This window comes from Tenrec ecaudatus, chromosome 12, assembly GCF_050624435.1.
Source record: "Tenrec ecaudatus isolate mTenEca1 chromosome 12, mTenEca1.hap1, whole genome shotgun sequence".
In the NCBI taxonomy this organism is placed as follows: Eukaryota; Metazoa; Chordata; class Mammalia; order Afrosoricida; family Tenrecidae; genus Tenrec; species Tenrec ecaudatus.
The window spans coordinates 128,055,405-128,076,247 of record NC_134541.1 but is presented as its reverse complement, the minus strand read 5'-3'; the positions used below and the strand labels follow the sequence as shown (position 1 = coordinate 128,076,247).

At 53.7% G+C, this 20,843-nt stretch overlaps 1 protein-coding gene across 1 annotated transcript; it reads right to left on the bottom strand.

Moving 5' to 3' along the window:
* Positions 1 to 8,040: 8,040 nt before the first annotated feature.
* Positions 8,041 to 19,844, bottom strand: RHBDD2 (rhomboid domain containing 2). The gene is made up of 4 exons (XM_075564879.1): positions 19,609 to 19,844; positions 16,052 to 16,459; positions 11,921 to 12,071; positions 8,041 to 8,975 (listed from the first exon to the last, which is right to left on the bottom strand). The coding sequence occupies exons 1-4, from the start codon at positions 19,781 to 19,783 to the stop codon at positions 8,618 to 8,620; spliced, it is 1,092 nt and encodes a 363-aa protein (XP_075420994.1). The 5' UTR covers positions 19,784 to 19,844; the 3' UTR covers positions 8,041 to 8,617.
* Positions 19,845 to 20,843: the final 999 nt, after the last annotated feature.

Here is a 20,843-nt window from a genome sequence, read left to right as displayed (position 1 = left end):
GGGCCTCTGGGCATAGAGAGCAATGAGGGAGAAGCAGAGGAGACAAACTGGCTCCAGGAAATGGTTGGGCAGTGCGTAGGGAAAAGACAGCAGCCTGGAAGGTTCCATTCTGGAGAAGTGGGCATTCTGTGGAGGAAGCCCAAATGCTCAGAGTTCTTAAGCTTTGCCACGGGCACCAATCGCCAGGGACTTTGTTAACACATGGCTTCTGTTTCTAAGTCGGGGGAGGTGTGTGTGTGTGTGTGTGTGTGTGTGTGTGTGTGTGTGTGTGTGGTGGGTGTGGGGTGGGGGATACAGGAGTATCCATTTCCACCATGATGCCCAGCCTGCCGGTCCATAGACCCACTTTGAGAAGTCTAGATTTGACCCCTCCAGGGAGTCTGGAACTCAATCTTCGAGGGGTTTAAAGAATGACTCACACAGAGGGTAGGTCGATGTCTGCAATCTGCAAAGCGATAAGCCCAGTCAACGCGTTTAACAGGTGTTTAGACAGACACCTGAGGTCTTCTAACAATGGGAAAGGGCAGGTCCATATTCAGAATTTGCTCTGTTTCATGCTTGGAGAGGGCAGTGTGAGGACAGCCGGCTGCTGTCCCCACACCTCGGGCCACCTCAGGAAGAGTGGTCAGGGGAAGAGGGGAAGAGGTCCACCTGATTGCTGAAGATAGGCTGAGGCCCCATGGACTGGGACTTCTAGGAGCCCAGTGCATGCTCTAGAACGAGGGAGTGTGTATTGTAGGCAGGAGGAGCTCCTGCTTGCCAACCCCCGGCCTTGTCTTTCTGGCTCTCCCTGTCCTGTCCTGCCCTGTCCTGGACAGCTGGCCTTACACAGTTGCCCCCTGCCCCCCGACATTGGAAGTTGTCTTCAGGGGCTTTCTCTTTGCGTCCCCATCCGGCTCAGCCCACTCTGGGAGAGGACAAGACTGGGTTTTCACTGTAGAAGAGGGATGAGGAGGGTAGGGCCAGGAAGTCTGGGCACTGGCTGTACCTGCCCTGCCTGTGGGCCAGGGATTGTGTTCTCAGCTAATGGTGATACGCCTGGTGCCCCACGGTACAGTGAGATGGGCCCTGGTCACCTCACAGTAGGTGGCCCAGTAGGCAGGAGCTGGGGCACTTGGGTCCTGCCATCCGGATTCAACGCGGGCATCCTCATCTTTTAATGGTGTGACCTTGGCCTCTTGATGGTTAACTCAGTCACTCTGCGTATCTTAGGCTGGGTGCTCGAGAGAAGCACAACCAGGGAAGCCCGCGTATGAATATCTAGAGAGAAATTTCTATCACGAAAATGGCTAGGTGTAGAGGTGGGCATGTCCGTCCCATCTGGACAGACTCCAAGTCTCTGCGTCCCATGTCAGGCTGAAGGTTTCCCCGGACTTGAAGAACTGTTGGGGCTGATGCATCCAAGATTGGAAGGTAGGCTGTAGACTTGAGGCTGCAGAGGTAGATGAATTCCAGGTCGGCAAGTCAGATGGCAGGGAGCTGAAGACTCCCAGGCTTGGCAGGCAGCATGGCAAACCGCCGACTCAAGTCCAGAGAACCAAAGGTTGATGAGCCCGATGCAGGGTCCAGACTCAGGCAAAAGCCAGCAGACTTCTCCACAGCACCTGCTTATATTGGAAGCAAGTCACACGCAATAAATTGCATGGGGGTGACCTGTGACCGGAGTAAGGGGTGTTGCAGCCCCTCGAGCCTCCCTACAACGGATTGTAAGTACTCGTAGTACATCCTATTGCGGAGAGGATCATGTTAGGTCAATTCGTGGGGATGAACAGATCTTAACTGCTAAGTCACAGAGATTCCGGGCCCAGCCAAGTTGACACCAAACCTCTCACGCTGTGCCTCCATGTGGCTGTACCCCAATGGGAATGTTAGCAATACCTACCTTATAGAATTGTTGTAGTGACTAAGTGGGTCCCTGCTGGTTCCAGAAAACTGTTTATGGAATGGTCCCCATGTGCCACTGCTGTTGGGTAGTGGGGAATAAAGCTGGGAATGAAACCGAGGCTAGCGAAGCTCTCCTCCTAGTGTGGGAACGCAGACTGCTTAAGGAGGTGCTAACTAGAAAGACCAGGCTTTCTCCTCCCGTGAAGAGTGACCGTCTCAGAAACCCACAGGGGCAGTGCCTCCCTGTTCCTATAGGATTGCTAGGATGGAAGCAGGTTTGTGTGTTTGCTTTTGAATAAAGAATAAGGACAGCGGAGGGGCCCTGGGCTTCAGGGACAGTGGCCCAGAGAGGCATCTCTGATGAGCTATTAAGCTGGGACCTGTGCATGTGAGGGAGGCAGGCAGAGGCCTATCAGACAGAGTGACCACAGGTGCAAAGACCCTGAGGGGGGAGACACTGGGAACCCAGGGACTGTCCCCTGGGCTCCAGCGTTGGGTGCTCAGTGGGGAGGAATTGGTCCCTTCTGCAGCCAGGGGTGCAGGCCAGGAGCCAGGCCTCTCAGCGGTCTTTCAGCCCCTCAACCTCCGACTACTCCCTGCCCCACAGGATGAAGAAGAGACTTGGACTTGCAACAACAGTCAGGCTCACCTCTAGACCCTACCTGTCCCAATGGTATGGCCTCAGGCAGGACTCTCCATGGACCCAGTGAGGTGGGGCTGGCGGGAGCAGGCGACACCTGGCTCTAGAGAGAGGCGGGCGGCAGCTCCTGGCACTCAGTGGGTTCTCACTACACTCCCGAACAAGCTCTGGGCACGGGGTGGGTGCAGGGAAGGGGTGGGTTCGTTGGCTGGGCCTCCAGGTTGCCTGGGGCACGGGCTGAAGGGTGGAGAGGGCAACTCATCGCTACCCTCTTTGTCTGGCCAGGTAGCTCCTCCTCGAGACCTGATGCCAGCAGCCCAGAGGAGCTGCTCTCGCCGCTGTGACTGCCATGGGTGCGGGGAGAGCATCACATGGCAGCTTTGTATGTGGGAGGCCAGGGAGGGGTGGGGTCTGGTGAGGGGCGTCCCCTGAGAGAGAAGAGGGGGTGCCATGCAGGGGGAGGACTCATCGAGGAGGGGGCACGTGGTGACAAAGATCAGACACTCAAGGCCGTACCTGGAATCCATCCAGCCTGCGGAGCAGCCAAGAATTCTGGGCTGGAGACCTGGGCGCCCGTCCAGGCTCTGCCTTTTCTGTTCAGGTCACTTTCTTCTGTGTGGCCTCATGGGCACCTGACAAATGGGAATTAGTGTCCTCGCTTGCACCCTCGGGACGCCGGCAAGGGTGCCCAGGGAAAACCACTTGGATCTCACGCCTCTACCTTGCTACTCCTGAGCCAACTCAGGACTCTCTGGGTTGCTAAGACAGGGTGGGGCCGGACTCCCTAAGGCTGGTCTCAGCTGGGCTCAGGACTGTTAGGTAATCCTGGCAGGCCCAGAGCCTCCCAGGGTGAGTGCCAGCCTGCTTCTCCCTGTAACCTGAGCAAGCCAGGCCGTGGTTCTCAGGAAAGCTGACACTCTCCCAGGTGCGGAGGGCTCAAGGGAGCAGGAGGGGCTGAGGGCCATTGGGGAGGCCGGAGTTTCTTCCCTGGGGGCCTGACTTGCAGCATGGAGGCTGGACCCCAGGAAGACCATTCCATCCCAACCTCATGGAGGGTGGGCTGGACACTAGAGGGACCGACCCGTACTGGTTGGGGCAGAGGCCATTGCAGGGCCAGGCCATTCCTCTGCTGTGGGTGGCAGCCTCTCCTGATTCCTGGGACCAGAGGGGCCCGAAGCATCTAGGTCGGTCACCTAGGCCTAGTGAGTCTTCAAAGGACCTTTTATACCAATGAACTCCTAACGGTCAGGCCTCCTAAGAAGCCCTGATAGTGTAGTGGGTTACCGGGTGGGCTGCTAACCTCAAGGTCAGCAGTTCAAAAGCACCAGTCGCTCCTAGGGAGAAAGACGGGGCTTTCTACTCCCATGAAGAGTGAGTCTTGGAAACCCACCGGGGCGGGTCTACCCTGTCCTCTAGGGTCGCAATGAATCGTCACGTACTGGAGGGCAGTAAGAAGCCAGGCCCCCTCCATCTTTAAGCTGTGAGCCAGCTTCCACACACCTGGTCACCCCCACTATGCACACCCATCCCCCTCTACCCAGCGTCCTCCCACCGCCCAGTGTCCTCCCACTGAAGGATGACTGACGGTGATCTAAAGGGAAGGGAGACCCTCCCTGCTCTTTACACCTTTGCCACTAGATAAGAAGAGTGAGCGACCTGATTAGTGGGGTTTGACACCTGCAGCTCTGGCCCACTCTCTCTCCTTCCAGGGGCCTGAGCTGCAGACGGGGCCCCCAGTGTCCTCCCTCAATCCTGGCAGCTCCCTGAGGGCACTGAGGAGGGGAGGATCCGCTCAGCTGGGTGAGGTGAGCCCTAGGCCTGGTGGCAGGTAACCTCTCAGTGACCAGGAACCCTCAACCCGAAAAGGACCACACCTGGTCACAGAGAACAACAAACAAGAGGCTCTCAGGTTGGAGGTTCGCCAGCCTGCCAAACACAGGAATGCCCCGGCCAGGTGGAGCAGGCTGCTTTTCCTGGGCAGCAACTGTAGGCACCTGAGCATGGTGAGCTTCCCGTCATCGGTGCCTTCCTCAGTCTCCTGCAGGAGCCCTGGGGCACAGGGCAGAACCGGGGGCGCCCTGTCCCCAGTGAAGCTTGTTGTGCCCTTCAGCCTCCTAGGGGTCCCAGTTCTCTGCCCAGAGATGAGCAGGGAGACTGCAGTGGGCAGGGTCCAGTCCAATTCCCTGGACTGGCCCTTGGGCTTCTCCCTTGTCCACACCCCACTCTCCAGGCTGGCCAGGCTGATGTCAGCTCTGGAATGGCCTTTTCCACACGCCACCCTGGGGTTTCTCCAGTCCCGGGTCCGAGGTCACTTCTCTCGTGGGCTCTGCAGGAGCTGTGCCGATGTCTCCCCTCAGGGCGGTGGCCTCCAGGCTTCTCTTGGGGGTCCTGGGTCCCTTGCCAGAGAGTGAGCTCAGGCAGGTCACGGTCTCATCGGTGTCTGTAGATAGCCCCTGGGACAAGCTCCAGGATATGAGGTGCTCAGTAACTGCTGAGGAAGCAAATGGGAGGGAGGGAAGGAAAATGGAGCACGAGGGAGGGTCCTCTGTGGGCTGGGCTCAGAGCCTCAGGCTTGGGTCCAGGTGTACAAGTGGCCTCCCAAGCCCAGGATGCCTTTGTGGGGTGGGGGCAATGGAGACAGTCCCAGCAGGAATGAGAACAGGATGCCGTGGATGTCTGGAGGAGGAGGGGACCGTGGATAGGAGTCCTGCAGTGCTGAGTGGAGGCTTGGGTTGACCCTACCCAGCTGGACGGGGAGGTTTGGAGCTGGGCCGGGCAGGGTGTGTGAGGTGCCCAGCGATGGGCATAGACCTGCCCCAAGGGTGCAGGGTGGCTTTGGAAGGTCTCAAGCAGAGCACGGAGGCTGCCGCAGGGACAGAAAGGGTTTGCTGGTGTGTGGGCCCCAGGGAGGGGGGCAGTTACCCTCTGAGCCAGAGCTAAGTGTGAACTTCCCCCAACCCCCGCTGGTTTTCCTGGTCTGCTTCTTCCTGGGTGAGGTCTGGTCTCAGCTGAGGCTACAGGAGGTGTCCCCGCAAGGGGCAGGGCGGGGGCAGGGGGAGAACATTTCTACCCTGTCCTGTAAGCCCACCCTGAAATCTGCCTTCAAATAGGTGAGTGGCAGGCCTGGCCCTGCCGTGGAAACTATAAGTGGCAGGTTTGGAAGGTTGGACCCCATCTTGCTCGGATGGTACCCTCTGCCTGCTTATTCTAGGGAGCTTGCTGGGGGACACCAGACTGGGCCCCGTCTGCCCACCTCCAGGGCCTGGAGAGGTGAAGAGGTCTGACCTGCTCTGACTGAGAGATCCCCAGTTTCTGACCATTCTAGAAGGGTGTGAAGTGCTGTGCACCCCTGCGGAACGTGGCGAGTCTGACGGGAAAGGGGGTTTCAGAGAGCCCTTTGTGTGGAGGCTCCAGCCTCTCTGTAGCCAGGCTCCTGGTGTCTGCTCACCTGGACAAGATGGGAACCCGTCCCGGCCTTCTTGGGACCCCCGCTACCAACCAACCGCCTCTTCCATCAGATGGTTCAGGGACGAGGGGGCTCGGGGCGGCAGGGTTGTGCTGGCCCTACAGCAGGCTGGCTTGTGACCTCATCAAGTAGCTTCCCCTCCCTGGACCTTTGGTTTTCACTGGAGCCTGAGGGGGCTGGATGAGGGATCTCCTCTCGCATTTCCTCAGTGTAAGCAGCCTTAAAGGAATGACCCTCCCATGTGGGCATTGTGACAGACGGGGAAGAACTCTCTGACGCAGACTTCCTCCTGTTCCCTGGCTACACAGATGTTTTCCTCTCCTCCCTGAAGGTCCCCGACTAGCTCTCAGGTCATCTCACCTTGCTGAAGGCAGCGTGCGAGAGAGGCAGGAGGAGACGGGAGCTCGGATTGGGGAGACTTTGGGGCAGTTGGGCCATACTGCCTTGGAGAGCGAGCGGAGGGAGGTTGCCTCTGTGGAGTCGCATAGAAGGGCATGGAGGTAGTGTGCGCGCCTACACATGTAAAGGCACGAACAGATAGGTGGGGGGCTTCTCCCCAGAACCTTCGTCCTTAGAGGTGAGACTTCCCCCTGGAACCAGAGTGCTCCTTAGAAACAAGGACAGTGTGTCCCAGGAGAGACCAGTCCATGGAGAAGGACATCGTGCTTGGGGAGGAGGGTGGCAGTAAAAAGGGGAAGACCATTCACAAGATGGACGGACGCAGTGGCTGCCAACATGGGCTTGGCCACGGAACGATTGTGGATGGCACAAGTCCAGCGGTGCTTTGTTCCGGGGCACCCGGGGTCAGAGGGCCGGAACCCATTCAATGGCACCTCAACCGTGGCACACATTTGATGGGCAAATGGGGAAGGGCACTGGGAGCCCCTCTAAAACCCCTACAGGGCTGCACAATGGGCCACTCACCTAGCTGTAGACTGCCTGCCACACCAAGAGGCATGAAGAGACCCCAGAACCATGCCAGGGGCAAGTCTGAAGAGCAGGGGCCTCCTGAGTCAGCCCAAGAGTAAACCCAGAAGGGTAAAGACACTTGGATTAAATGAACTGGGAGGCCCCTCCCAGCCGGGCTATGCCAAGTCCCCTGAGAGGCATCCCTGTCTGACTGCTCCCAGGCTCCACCAGCTGCCTCCTTGAAGGCCAAAGACCCAAGGAATGTGCCCCTCTCACCTGCTTCTGGGCACAGAGTTGGGATGGGAGAAAGCAGCCAGGTACCCTAAGAAATACCTACCCTTACCAAGTGGTACGGAGATGCAAGGTATGGCATCAGGAGTCCTATGTCAGGGCTGGTTGACTTCAGGACAAATCTTAATGGTATCCCGGCACCCAGTTCTTTGGCTGACAAATCCTTCCCAATCCAGTGCCGGGGTCATCATCCCAACACGGCTAACATGCCACAGCGCAGGCCCTGACAGCCCACCCCCACGGGTGGCAGTGACCGCCCTGCCCTCACCATCTCTGAATACCTAGGGCCTCTCAGTCAGGCCCAAGTGGGATCCAGCTCGAGAACCTGAGGGGCCGGGAATTCTGCATGAGAAGCCGGGCCCGTGGGAAAGGGCCCCGACAGCAGGAGCTCCCCATAGGGGCTTCAGGGGCACGTCCTTACATCCCTCTTCCCGCCATCACAGCATGGCTCATGCTTGCAAGGAGCAGCTCATGGCCAGCTCGCCAACAAGATCCTGGTCGGTGGCGACGCGATGGTGCTGCAGGCAGACACGCCCGGGATCTTCTCTCCCATGGGCTGCACACACCACTCTCTGCCACGGCAACGTCCCTTCTTGGGAGTGAGGTCCTGCCAGGAGTCCACACCACTTCCTGTGGTCCCAGCTCCCAAGCTCTGCCAATTTCTGGGTTGCCTTCCTGTGGGACCTTTGGTCACCTGGCCCCATCGTGGAGCCCCACAATGACCCATGGAGGGCGGGTGGGTTTCTGGACTGGGCCCTGGCAGACACGCCTTTCCTTTGCTTCACTGCCCAGGACACCTGCCCACACCACCCAGGCCCCAGCCAAGCCACAAAGACACCAAACTCCACAGGCAGGTCAGAGGCAGTTTTTATACAACGGTCATCAACATGCCAGGACCCCTCGCACGCTGCAGTTCACAGGGTCCGGCTCCCCACTTCCAGGGTGGCAGAATTGGGGTAGGGGCGGCTGCAGGGGAGGAACCTGACAATGCACTACACAGGCTGGGAGAACCAAGCCACCAGCTGGGAACAGCTGTAGAGCAGACACATACACAGACACGCGGCCCTCACTGACCAAGCTCTGCCAACAATGACAGGAAGGAGAAGTCTCGCCGGGGCCCGCCGCTGGGTCACCGACAGCCTGGCGGTGGGGAACAGCTCTGGCCCCAGCGCTCACGGCCCAGTCTAGCCACCGACTAGCCTTCCTCTCTTCATCTGTAAACTGGGGACAAGAAACTGAACGCCGCCACGTGGTCACAGGATAAATGAGACGAAAACAGGGTGACGTTTACCACAGCACTCAGCACAGAGCCTGGCACATAGAGAGGTCTTCAATAAATAGTGTGGTTTGTAAATCCAAAAAAAATTCTGAACTTGCAGAAGACCTATTTCAAAAGCCAAGAGGTGAGGTAACTTCCCTAGAAATTCTCAGGGAATCGGGACCCTTGAGGACTCCTTGGTGCCAGTAGACCCTGGGGTATTCAGGGACCCAGAATACACTGTGCCGGGGCAGCTGAGGGGGGCATGGGCCTGGGGCCCAAGGGAGGCACCCGCTGAGGCTGGGTAGACAGCGGAGGAGTTAGGTGCTGCGCCAAAATGGTTCTGTACGTAACAGAGGCCCGAAGCAGGCTGGTACGGAGGCAGGGAGGGAGCGTGCCCAGGAGTGCGGGTTGGCCACGGGGACAGTTTCTGGCCATTCGTGTGCTGCATTTGGGTGACAGGGTGGCTTGGGGACAGGTGAGGGTGGCAGCTCTGTGTAGGATAGGAGCCGGGCACAGGATTCAGCCTGGAATAGAGAGAGAAAATTCAGCAGGTCATGCCAAGGCACACAAGGCTGTCATGCTGCACCCCTCCCCCCATCTTGTGTCTGCTGTTGGCATTTTCTATGACTAGTTCCCATGACCCAGAGGGCAGAAAATCCACCTACTGATAGGTGGGTCTGTGGTGCCAACAGGCCAATGAAGGGTGGAGAGGTAAATAGCTCGCAGAGCCTCGCCTCTCTCTCTTGCTCTTTGATCATCTGCCTTGCTCGTTCTGTGCCTCCATTCGCAAGCCACACTACCTGTGGGGCACCTACCCGTGGACTGTGTCACCGTAACTAGAGGTTCCTTCAAGACTTGCTCTGCCACACTACTGGAAGGTACATCTCTTGAGCTGAGGACTGTCGGACCCTGTCATCTGGCTGACTGTTGGTGACCTGCTTGCTGTTTGCTGCCTGTGCCCGGATAGCCTGAACTGCTCCACGGAGGACTACCCCGCGGCCCTCAAGACTTGAAGGACTGCCGGTGTACTAGCTATCTCACGGGAGTGAGTTGTACTGAGCCATTAGTAGTGTTTTATAGATTAACTGTTTCTTTATGTTATCTATCTAAATATATATAAAATTATTAGTGTCCTGGCTCTGTTTCTCGAGAGCACCCTGTCTAACACAACCATAAAGAAAAGAGATGCTCGCGGAGCAAAGGAATCGCTCAAGGCCACAGAACAGGTCAGCAGTGTGGTGGACATGGAGCCTATCATGGGGTCTGCTGGAGGGCTCATCTATATACCAGGTGGAGAGGCAGGGGTCAGATCGCAGCCAACAGGGTACCTGTGGCCAGCTCAGGGAATAGACTCGGGGCTTGGTCCTTGGGCTTGTCTGGTGTGATTTTTTTATACCTATGACTTGAAGAGAAACCTGAAAGGTAAAACTGGGAGGCACAGCAAAAATGAGGGCAAGTGCAAAAGCACTGCTGTTAGGGTGCCAGGCCCCTCCCCCACCACTTCACACACACACACACACACACACACACAAACACGTTGATTTCCAACAAAATGGGTGTTAACAGGGCCCTGTGACTGGCAGGTGATGGCCACAGGCAGGTCCTCAGTTTAACACCTGTCTTTGTCTCCTCAGGTGACCTGAAGGAAGGGCCCCATCAGCACAGGGGTTCCTGAGGGATCTACTGGGCAGAGCGTCGGCTCTGCGGGCCATGGCACTCATTCTCAGGGTTTATCAGCTTGGTGGGTTTCCTCGAAGGTGATGGGAAATGATCATAGGAGATCTAGAAGACATTTTAAGGGAACTGAAAACTGCATTAGTGAGGGGAAAAAAGACAAAGCCAGGAACACTGTGTCAAAGAAATGGTTTCCCATCACAAGGCACCTGCTCATCCTTTGAGGTTGTCTTCCGAGAACCTCCTTGGAAACATTACCCCCATCCTACAGCCCCCATCTTGCCCCTTTAGACATCCTGTTTGTCATCCAATCTCAAAGAACATGTGAAAAGCAGATGATCTGACTCCCCTGAAGATGCCCAGATGCCCGTTTGACATGGTGCAGACGGAGAGTGAAGAGTTCTTCTGGGGCAGTGGGGAGAGATGGAAACCCACCTGGAGTAGTATATACACGGGATGGAAGAGACCCTGGGAAACCTAACAGCCTCACATTTGTATGCTAGTCTTTGCTTGACAAGGGGGTCGGGGGCTTTATAGCAATACTTTTCGACTAGCCCTCATTCTCAGGAATGAGACCTCACAGTCGAACTCCCAGCGGGCGGGCGGGCGGGACCCAAGAAGCCGCTGTGACAAGTTGTCTAGGCTGAGGTTTAAAGGCTACGGTAAACACACCTGGCGGGGACTCTGAATGAAGACCTCTTCTCAAGGCTTTTGTCCTCTGCTCCTGTGCCTAATTTTCAATTCCAGACACGGAGACCACATGCTAGCACCAGTGCTGTTTGACTTAGGGGCACACATTGCAGTTACAAATCGGATTTTAAAACTCATGGAAAACTTCCATTACCTTTCCATTCCATTTTCTCGTGAACTTTGTGAAGGCCCCTGGCATAGAGAGCGGGAACCACGGACTCCAAGCAAAATGAGTGAGTGTGCATTTGTTTGTTCTCATTTCCCGAGCTCACAGAGGCCGGGCGCGCCCACTTCCTGGTGCATGTGACAAGGAATCCCTGCCAGTGAGCTCAGCTCCTGAGGTCTGATCAGCGTGGTGGGGCTCTTGACTTCCCAGGGAAATCCTGCTTTGGGAGGGCCTGCGGAAGGAAGTCCAAGCTCTGGGTTGAGAATCTAAGCCAGGACAAAGCCTGTGAGGATCATGAAACGTCATGAAAGGCAGATGGCACACAGCAGAGAGGGTGTGATGGGAGACCCTTGCTCTGGCCCTGGCTTTCCAGATTCCGGACCCCTGAAGAGGGACACCTGTCCTCTCAGAGCCGGCTCCATACAATGAAGTGGCGAGGCCACAAGAGCTCTGGCAGCTGCCAAGCCCTGTCCACCTGGGAGTATGAACAGGTCTGGCTAACAAGCAATCTCACCTCATCTTAAGGGGTGGCCAAGCAAACCCTGCCCCTTGGGTCCTGGAGGCTGTGGTGCTTCCTGAGCGACCCAGTCAGCGGCGTGGACTATTTGTGCGCCTGGTCAAAGCCCAAGCCGACCTGTAAAGCATGCTTGTCAGTCCCGAGTGTTTACCAATGCTAGGATGACTCCCTCTCACAGTCTGCCCGCAGTCACTGAGGACACTCAAGTGTCTGCAGAAGCCTTCCTTCCCCCGGTCCTTATCGGTCATGATGCACTGGGGTGGAATTCAGCAGGCCCGGAAAAACAACTGGGCACGGAGTTTTAGACTGGGCTTAGGGCTGCCCATACGCCAACCCTCCATCCCTCCCAGCAGCGAACAAGCCATGTCTCTACAGGCGCTGGCCTCGCTCTAGAAACAAGATTCGAGAGTTCTGTAACTTACTTCCGGTTCTGGGCTGCCCTTCTTTCAGCTGAAGACCCCGAGACATACTTGAACACCGATATCTTCCTCATCAGGCTGAAGGGGAACTTCTGGTCCAGCTTCAATGCTACTCGCTCAGAGAGGTCGATGGAATAGCAGTAGGTCAGGCCGTCTGGGGCAGGCACATTAAGTAAAACAGGAGATGGCTAGAGGATGCGACCCCCCCCCCACACACACACACACAAAAGGAGACTCCCAGACTTATTCTAAAGAATCTGTCTACTAAAAAGCATCTAGAACCACTAGAAGAGAGTTTAGCAAGGTCAACATAAAGCTGCTGAGTTTCTATAAAGCGGCAGAGATCAATCGGAGAGGAAGAGAAACAATTCCACTTACTCCCACCTAAGAAAATGAAATATCAAAAAGAAAGAAAATGAAATATCTAGAAATGAATTTCTACCCGGGATGTGTGAAAGATTTATACACTAGAAATTATAAAGCACTGCTGAGAAAAACGAAAGACAACCTACATCGATGGAAAGACGCTCAGTGTACACATGGATTGGAAGAGTTGATACAGTCGAGATGTCATTACTCCTCAAGGCAATATACAGCTACAAAGCAGTCCTGATCAAAATGCCAACAGCACTCTTTTCAGAAATATAGGAAATCTTCAAATGATACTATACCACTGATATTGATAAGTTCCTTCTTTCATCCTTCTTGCTCTTGTTTTCAAGTATATTTTATGCCTACTTGAGTCCTAAACCTCGTAATATACATTACTACTTTTGTTTGAAACTTTCAGCTATGGCTTTGTTTTCGTATGTCTCACTTTTAAAACAACCAGATGTTTACCCACATTATCTGCTAGTTCCAGGTCACTCCATTCCTTTGTATCAATCCAAGTTTCTCCATGTCTGGCATCAGTTTCTTAACAGTTTTTGTTCAGCTATGGGAGTGAAGATGGCTTTTAAGCTTATGATGATCTGAACATGATATCACATCACGAACTGTGAAAAATGTAGCCTTCCTGAACACATCAGACTCCCTTTAAAAAGCTGGCTTTTTGGTGTCTTCTGTCTGGCTTCTTTCCTGATGAGAAATCAGTCATCAATCTCACTGTTCCTTGTGTGTAATGTGTCTTCTTTGCCTCCCTGTAGGATTTGTTTCCCCTGTTCATTAGTGTCGGTTGCTAATGATGATAAACCCTGGGGTGGTTTTGTGTGAAGCAAGAGGGACTGCTCTTGCTTCCGTTTCATAAGTAGAAAGCCCAGTGTCACCAGCACCGTGTGCTCAAGAGACTGTTCCTTCCCCATGACATGAATGAGGCTCCCTTGTCGAATATCAGCTCACCGGAGATACTTGGATTTTTTCCCGGATTTTCAATTCTGATCCATTGTGCCGTGTGCCTGTCATTAAACCAGTATCAGGCTGTTTTGATTACTACAGCTGTGAAATGCATTTTGAAGTTAGGAATGGAGAGGTCTGCTGCTGTGTTGTTCTTTCAAATTGCTTTGGCTGCTTGAGGTCTCTCTTTCATTCTATATAACCTGAAAGCAGTCTGTGATAGCTAAATTTTGTAAACCCTATGGTAACCATTAAAAAAAAGTTAACATGCAAACGGGAGGTAAAATTAAATACTAATTCTCAATGTGAAAAAAAAAGATAAAAACAACAAAGAACGTTTGGCACAAAGGGAAAATAACTGAAAGCTGGCAGACTCACCCCCAACAACCTCCACAATTACACTCAATGTACAGGAGTGCAGCACAATTTGAAAGGCGGAGCTTTTCGGCCCGGAAAGTCAACTATTTGCTATTGACAAAAAACACACTTTAAGGGAGGAGGAGAAAAAAAAGAGGACCTGATGCAAGCGGCTTAAGTGGAGAGCAAATGCCTTGAGAATGATTGGGGCAGGGAATGTATGGATGTGCTTTATACAATTGATGTATGTATATGTATGGATTGTGGTAAGAGTTGTATGAGTCCCTAATAAAATGTAAAAGAAGAAAAGAGAAAAAAAATGATTAGGGCAAAGACTGTACAGATGTGCTTTATACAATTGATGTATGTATATATATGAACGGTGAAAAGAATTGTATGAGCCCCAATAAATTGTTAAAATTTAAAAAAAAAACACACTTTAAAAGCAATTACACAAGTATATTAAAACATGTAAGGGTGAAGAAAACATCAAGTAAGCACTACGAAAGGCAGCGGGGTGGACTATTAATAAAGACAACACGGATTTCAGGGGAAAGAATATTGTGAGATTTAATGGGTGAATTCTTAACAAATGGGTCAGTTACCAAGATGAATTGCCTAAATGTGTATGCATTTGAGAGAACTTCAAGATACAAGAAGCGAAAGCAAAAATAGACAAATTTACAGTTTGCTGGATCGCTCAACAGTCCTCCCACAGTAATTGACAGGGCAATTACAGGGGCATAGAAAAAGTGAGCAACGTCAACGTCAACACCTGAACTATTCAAACCCACCCAAACACACTGCTGTGCAGTCAATGCTTCACGGCAGTCCCGTGCCTGCAGAGTACAGCGTGCCCAGGGTTTTCTTGGCTGTAATCTTTAAGAGCGCAGAGGGTTAGGCCTATCTTCTGTGAGGTTACCTGGGTTTGAACTGCCAACCTTTAAGTCAGTATTCAAGTGCAAACCAGGCCTATTTGACACACAGAGAAGAGTCTTTCTCCGCCTAGTATAGAACGCGTGTACACACAGAATGTTCACTAGGCTACAGCAACTGCCTGGCTAGAAACAATTTGAAAGGGCCGCAATTTTGCCAAGAATGTTCTCTGACCACATGAAATGAACTCAAATACCAGTAACAAAAACAAATCTGGAGAAATCACTGAAACTATAGACATTATGAAATTCACTTATAAATAGCATGTGGATCAAGTGGGGGATGGAAATCACAAAGAAAATGATAACATATTGTAGATGGACTGACAATACAAACACAACTGATCACAATTTGTGGGATGAAGCAAAAGTGCATGTAGAGAAGTTTATAGGTCCCTAACTATTTACATTAGAAAATAAAAAATTTACAACAAAGGAGATGAAATTAAAAGAAAGTTTATACAACCTCTCACCCCTATTTATCCACCATTACCATTATTAACTCACTAAACACAAAAAACCACACCCACTGCCATCAAGTCGAATTCCAACTCATTGTGGACCTACATAGGCTCAAATCTTTATAGAAGAGTCTCAACGTTCTTCCGAGGAGCAGCTGGTGGGCTTGAACTGCAGACCTTGCGGTTAGCAGTCTAATGCTTACCTGCCAAGGCTGCCAGGACTCCTTCCATTAACTCGGAGTCAAAGGCTAGAAGAGATTTCATGACGGCACCTTTTTTAACCACCACCATTACCAATTCTCAGTCTGGAGCAAACAGCCCACTTTGTATTTTACAAGTTTATTTCCCTTGTCAGGAAATTTTCACAAACACTCTACGCCTTGTCCTCGGTTTTTCATTTATGACTCCCCACAGGGCCAAAGCCTCTCTTGTCTTCATTTGTTTCCTAAGGAAAAAACAAACTGCACTGACAAACCCAAGGCCTACGCCTCTCACCAACAACTTCTCTAGGTTAAACTTGGGCATCTCAGCCTCGAGTCGTCAAAAGCTGGGGGTATACCTCAAGTTTGCAAGGAAAACGACGACGACAAAACAACCACGACATCATCAGGCTCTCTCACTAACTGGCAATGCTAAGTCAGTGTGGCTAGACAGCTAGCTACCCTGATGAGGCAACCCTCGTCCAGAGAGGGGAGGTGAACCCCGTGAGGCAGAGGTTCTCAACCTTCCTGATGCCGCGACCCTTTCACACCGTTCCTCGTGTTGTGGTGAAAACACCACTCCCCAAACCACGAAATGATTTTTGTTGCTACTTCCATCACTGTCATTTTGCTACTGTTAGGAACCGGGCGACCCCTGGGAAAGGGTCGTTTGACCCTCAAAGGGTCTCGATCCACAGACTGAGAATCGATGACTGAAGGCCATGTGACACCAGAACCCAGGCTGCCTCCACACAACTCAGCCCAGGGCTCTGGTGCCCTGGAGGGCCGGACCCTCACGCTGAAGCCCCAGCAGGCGGTCCTTCTACAACCCTCTCCACGGAAGGATACACGTCAGCCCAATGACGAGCCCACAGAGGTGACTGAGGAAGGACGTCTGGGGAATGAGCCACGAGGCGCCCAGGAGAAACCAGGGGATCAGCACAGAAGGCACCATCACCCCGAACACCAGGGTACGTCGCATCCGAGAGCGGACCGAGCTGACTCCCAACATTGCAAAAGCCACCGGCGTGAAACCTCTGGCGTCCTCCACCTCCCCCAGCTTGGTGAGCGAGGACAGGGACTCGCAGGACAGGTAGATGATGGCGGCGATGACGGTGAAGACCAGGGTGAAGAAGCAGTGGCGGACGGTGCCCACGCTTCTCTCGAAATTGCCCGCAAAGCGCCAGATGATGAGCGCACCGCAGAGCAGGGAGACCGGGTTCTCGTAGACAAAGATGTAGGTCACCAGCCTGTAAACTGAAGAGGGCACGCAGTTAGTGGCCCGAGCGTAGGCTGCTCCACTGAGGACGAGCTAGGGTCTAACCCACCCAAAGAGGAGGGAGGAACCCCGTGACAGAGCACAAAAACCCAAACCAAACACTCCCTGCCAGCACGTCGATGCTGACTCCTAGCGACTCTATAGGACAGGGTAGAACTGCCCCTTGACCTTCCTAGACTGTTACTGGGAATCGAAAGTTCCATCTTTTGTTCACGCTCGGAGCGGCTAGTGGTCCCAAACTGCTGACCTTTCGGATCGCAGCGCAACGGGTGGGTAACCAGGACGACCCCTGGGCTCCTGGAGGCAGTGAAAAGCACTAGGGACCCAGAGCTCAGAGCAGAAGCGTGCACGTCTAATCCCTCTTTCCCAGACCGGGAGCAAGTGTTGTGGGTGACTGACCCCCACGTAGGGAGGGGGGGGCAAAGGAATCCTTGTTGCGGTTTCAACACTGACCTACCTCACCGGGCAGCCTGGGGGTTACTGAACTGTGGCAGCATCGGGCGGACTGCGCAGGCGAGTCCCTGTAACTGTGGGCAGGCTTCCTGTGCTCTACTCCTGCCCTCTTTCCATAGGGGCTGTTTGGAGAAGAAAAGCGGGGCTGTGAATCTGTCGTGGGGCAGCTCTCGGGGTTAGGAACCGCTCACAGAAGTCTTTCTGGAGGAGTGCTTATGCAGTCTCCCTGGTGGAGCAAGGCTCCGGGGCAAGCAGACGGTGGTGACGTTTCCCGGCTTCCCCGCAGCAGAGCCAATACACACACTCAGGGGACTGAAGAAGTGGCAATACCACTGGACTTGAGAGCCTCTAAGTCTTGGCTCTACCACATCCTGGCCGGCAGAGTTCAGGCAAGGTAAAGGCCTGCTCAGTCCCCACCTTCTCCATGTTGAGAGAGACCCAAGAGGGACTTCTTTTTGGTAAGAGAATGAACAATGGCCCGAGAAGGCAGCTGTGGTAAGCATCTTGGCCTTGAGGCCGGGCCCTGGAGGACACTGGGTGAGGTTTCTTGACACACAGCTGGAACCTGAGACAGATTTCGGACATCCTGCCATGGAGCCACAGCTGAGATAAAATGGAAAGAAAATGAGGAGACCCCAGGGTGGACTGAGCAAATCAGGGGCTGGCCACCTGCAGGGCCGCAACCCCCACCTTTGACCCTGTCCTTAAAAACATGAACCGTTAGCCAGATAGGAGGGATCTGAAGCCTGGCTTATCGACGCCTATGGTGTCCTTCACAGCTCCTGAGATACACAGCGCCCCCTGAGCAGGGCAGGCATATCTTATCAAGGGGGGAGAGGAGGGTGGGGGAAGCAGACCGGCCATGACCCAACGCTTCATTTCTTTTTTGAGGCATCTCTATCTACTCCATCCTTAAATACAACTTTTGCTTAGCTCTTTGTCTCAGTGTGCGCGTACTGGTGCCCCACAAGCTGCTAACTAAAGGAAAAAGGCAGATCAGTTAAGGGGGGCGTGTGACATCTGGGTCTTCCCAGAGGCAGGCTCTGCCCCACATACCTCAGCTCAGTGACCCCTATGTTAGAGCTTAAATCCTGAGCACCCTAGTTTGCAGAAGGGTTGATGGATGGCGGAGACAGCCCCAAATCCATTTGCAGAGTCCCCACATAGGATACTCTTGCTCTCGGGCAGCGTGTCTTGGCGAGTGGATTGCCTCCACCTGTCTCTGGCCAGCCCAGGGAGGGGCAGCGCCTTAGGGGCTTCCCTAGGCGTGTCCCTGATGGCCATCACCATATTGGGGAAGGTATAGGGCATCGAAGAGTCCCCGACTGCTATGGCTGGAAGGTCCCGGATCAACCTTGTAAGTCCTTCTACCTATCCAATCATGGCCTGTTCCTTTAGACCCACCTGTAACTGTGATATATTGATCTGCCACCAATCAGGCTTTTGTGACAGGGACTCAGTCGGGACTTCTGCCTGCTAAGAACATGTCCTCCCATGCCCTTTCTTAATGTGCTGTATGACCACACACTCGTGGACGCAATTTCAACCTCGTGTTGGTGGCCTACTTCCTCCCGTTGATGTGTCGGTTTTTGTCTTTTTCAAGACTTAATGTCCACTTTAAATTATATTCAAAATGTAGTCTCTTTTGTACCCTAAGACACCCCTGAAAGGCTCAGTATTGGTTGAGTATTTCTAAAACAGAAACTCTTCAGACTAAAGCGTTTGTAAAGACTAACTCTTTATAGGAGCAGAAAGCGAATCTTTCTCCTGCAGATCAGCTGATGGATTCAAACTACTTATTTTGCCGATCTCTGCCAAACTCGGAACCACTACGCCACTAGGTTTCCTAGTGGGCTCTTGGTAGCCAGGTAAAAAAATATTCAGGAAGCCAATATTTCTGCTTTGTGGATGCTTGGTTCCCAAACACCACATGACAAAATGGAAGATCCGGGTTCTGGTCTCAGGTGCACGCCTTCGCAGTTCTGAGATGCTCTGCCTTCCGTTTCAGTCTCTTCACCTACAAATGGGCAAGCCTAAGCCCTATGGTGAGGGATCGTGGGAAAATGAATGAAATGAATGCGCGCGAGAGTGCTCTGCAAAACCCCCAACGCTGTCGGAATTCTCCATTTTCCTCTCCAAAGAAGAATGAGGACATTCACCAAAAAACAAAAACAAAACCGAGGACCTGGCTTTTAATATCCGATATTTAGACTTAAATCGGTCTACAGATTCCCCCGCCCCCGAGAAAACACACGCCCCCTCCAATGGCCGAAGCCAGCTCTCTTTTATTAACTGGCGATTAGTCAGAATGAAGACAATGAAAGAGAAGACAGGGTAAGGGTCAAGAGCACAGGATGCCCAGGGGGGTCGCACTGAAACGCTCAGGGGCTCTGACGACGGTGGGAGACTCAGGGTGCAGGCCTGGAGCTGGAGATGCGCAGGTGAAAAAGGAGGGGGCGGAGGAAAATGCTGCTGCTTGGACAGTGGGCACGGATGAATGAACCTGGTTGGCTGTCGCACGAAGCAAAGCGGGGCCCGGGAAGGGGACACAGTTCGCCTGGAAGGGACTAGAGACGCGCCGTGGACGGAGGCGGGGGTGAGGACGGAGCCCGAACGGGCCGAGTCGGAGGAAGGAGGCTCCGCAGGGGTCCGGGCCGGGGCCGCCTCGGCTCACCTTGCCAGTTGCGCAGCGCCTCCGACCGCAGCGAGAGCCCCGAGGGCGCCAGGGGCGGCTGCAGCAGGAACAGGCGGGGCCCGGACACCAGCAGCGAGAGCAGCGCCGTGAAGAAGGTGGCGGACGGCACCTCGGGGCACGGGCACCAGCCCCGACCGGGCCCCGAGGGCGCCATTCTCCCCGCGCGGCGGCCGGGCACGCACTGCGCCTCGGCTCCTTCCGCCTCCTAGCGGCCGTTTCCCCTGGCAACAGAGGAGGAACCGCCGGAAGCCTGCGCTCCGGAGGCCCCGCCCCACGCTGAGCCATCCAATCAGGTCGCGGGCCCGGCCTTCCTCGACCCACGGGCCGCCGGGAGGACGCGCTTCGGTCTTCCGGGTGCAGCTGCTATGGAAACCAAGGTGCATCAGTCTCGGGGGCTGGAATGTACCAGCCCTGGCTTTGATTCGTTCTATCTCGAGATCTACTTATCTTTGTTCTTCCACACACCCTCGGTCAGGGTTTATCCCTTTTGCCAGCGAGGCGACAGGCCTTTCTAGGAAGGCCCTGGAAGAGCCAGTTAACGACGTTCAAAATAATAGACGTAAGGTTTACTCTGAGCAGTTTTTCTGTATGCGTATGTGAAGGCCATTTTCATCCCGGAACAAGCAAATGGCTAGTTGCATCAGGTGACATAGTATGCAACCAAACCCGCCGCCATTGGGGTCAATTCAGACTCTAGCACAAAGTGGAACTACTTAACTACTACTCCTTAGGGTTCCCAAGAGGATGGATTTTTTTTTTTTTTTTGAGGATGGATTTTTATGGGAGCAGAGAGCCGATGAGCCACAGAGCGGCTGGTGGATTTGAACTGCCAACCCTGTGCAGGTAGCATGGGTGGTGCAATGGGTTAAGCAGTGAGCTTTTCCCAAGAAGGGAGCAATAGAGAAGACAGAGCCCTGGTGGCTTAGTGGTTATGCATTGGGCTGCAGTCGGAAAGGTCAGCAGGAGGAAACTACCCGTCGCTTTGTGGGAGGAAGATGCTCTCTACTCCCATCAAGAGTGACAGTCTCAGAAATCCACAGAGAGGGTTCTACCTGTTCTATAAGGTCGCTATGAGTTGGAGTCAACTCGATGGTAGGGAGAGAACTCTTGGCTGATCTTTACATGAGTGACTGAGGCCTCCCCTCGCCATTTTTTCTGAGATCACCAGGTATCAGGTCACAAGAGGTCTCAGGTCCTCCACCCAGATCCCAAAC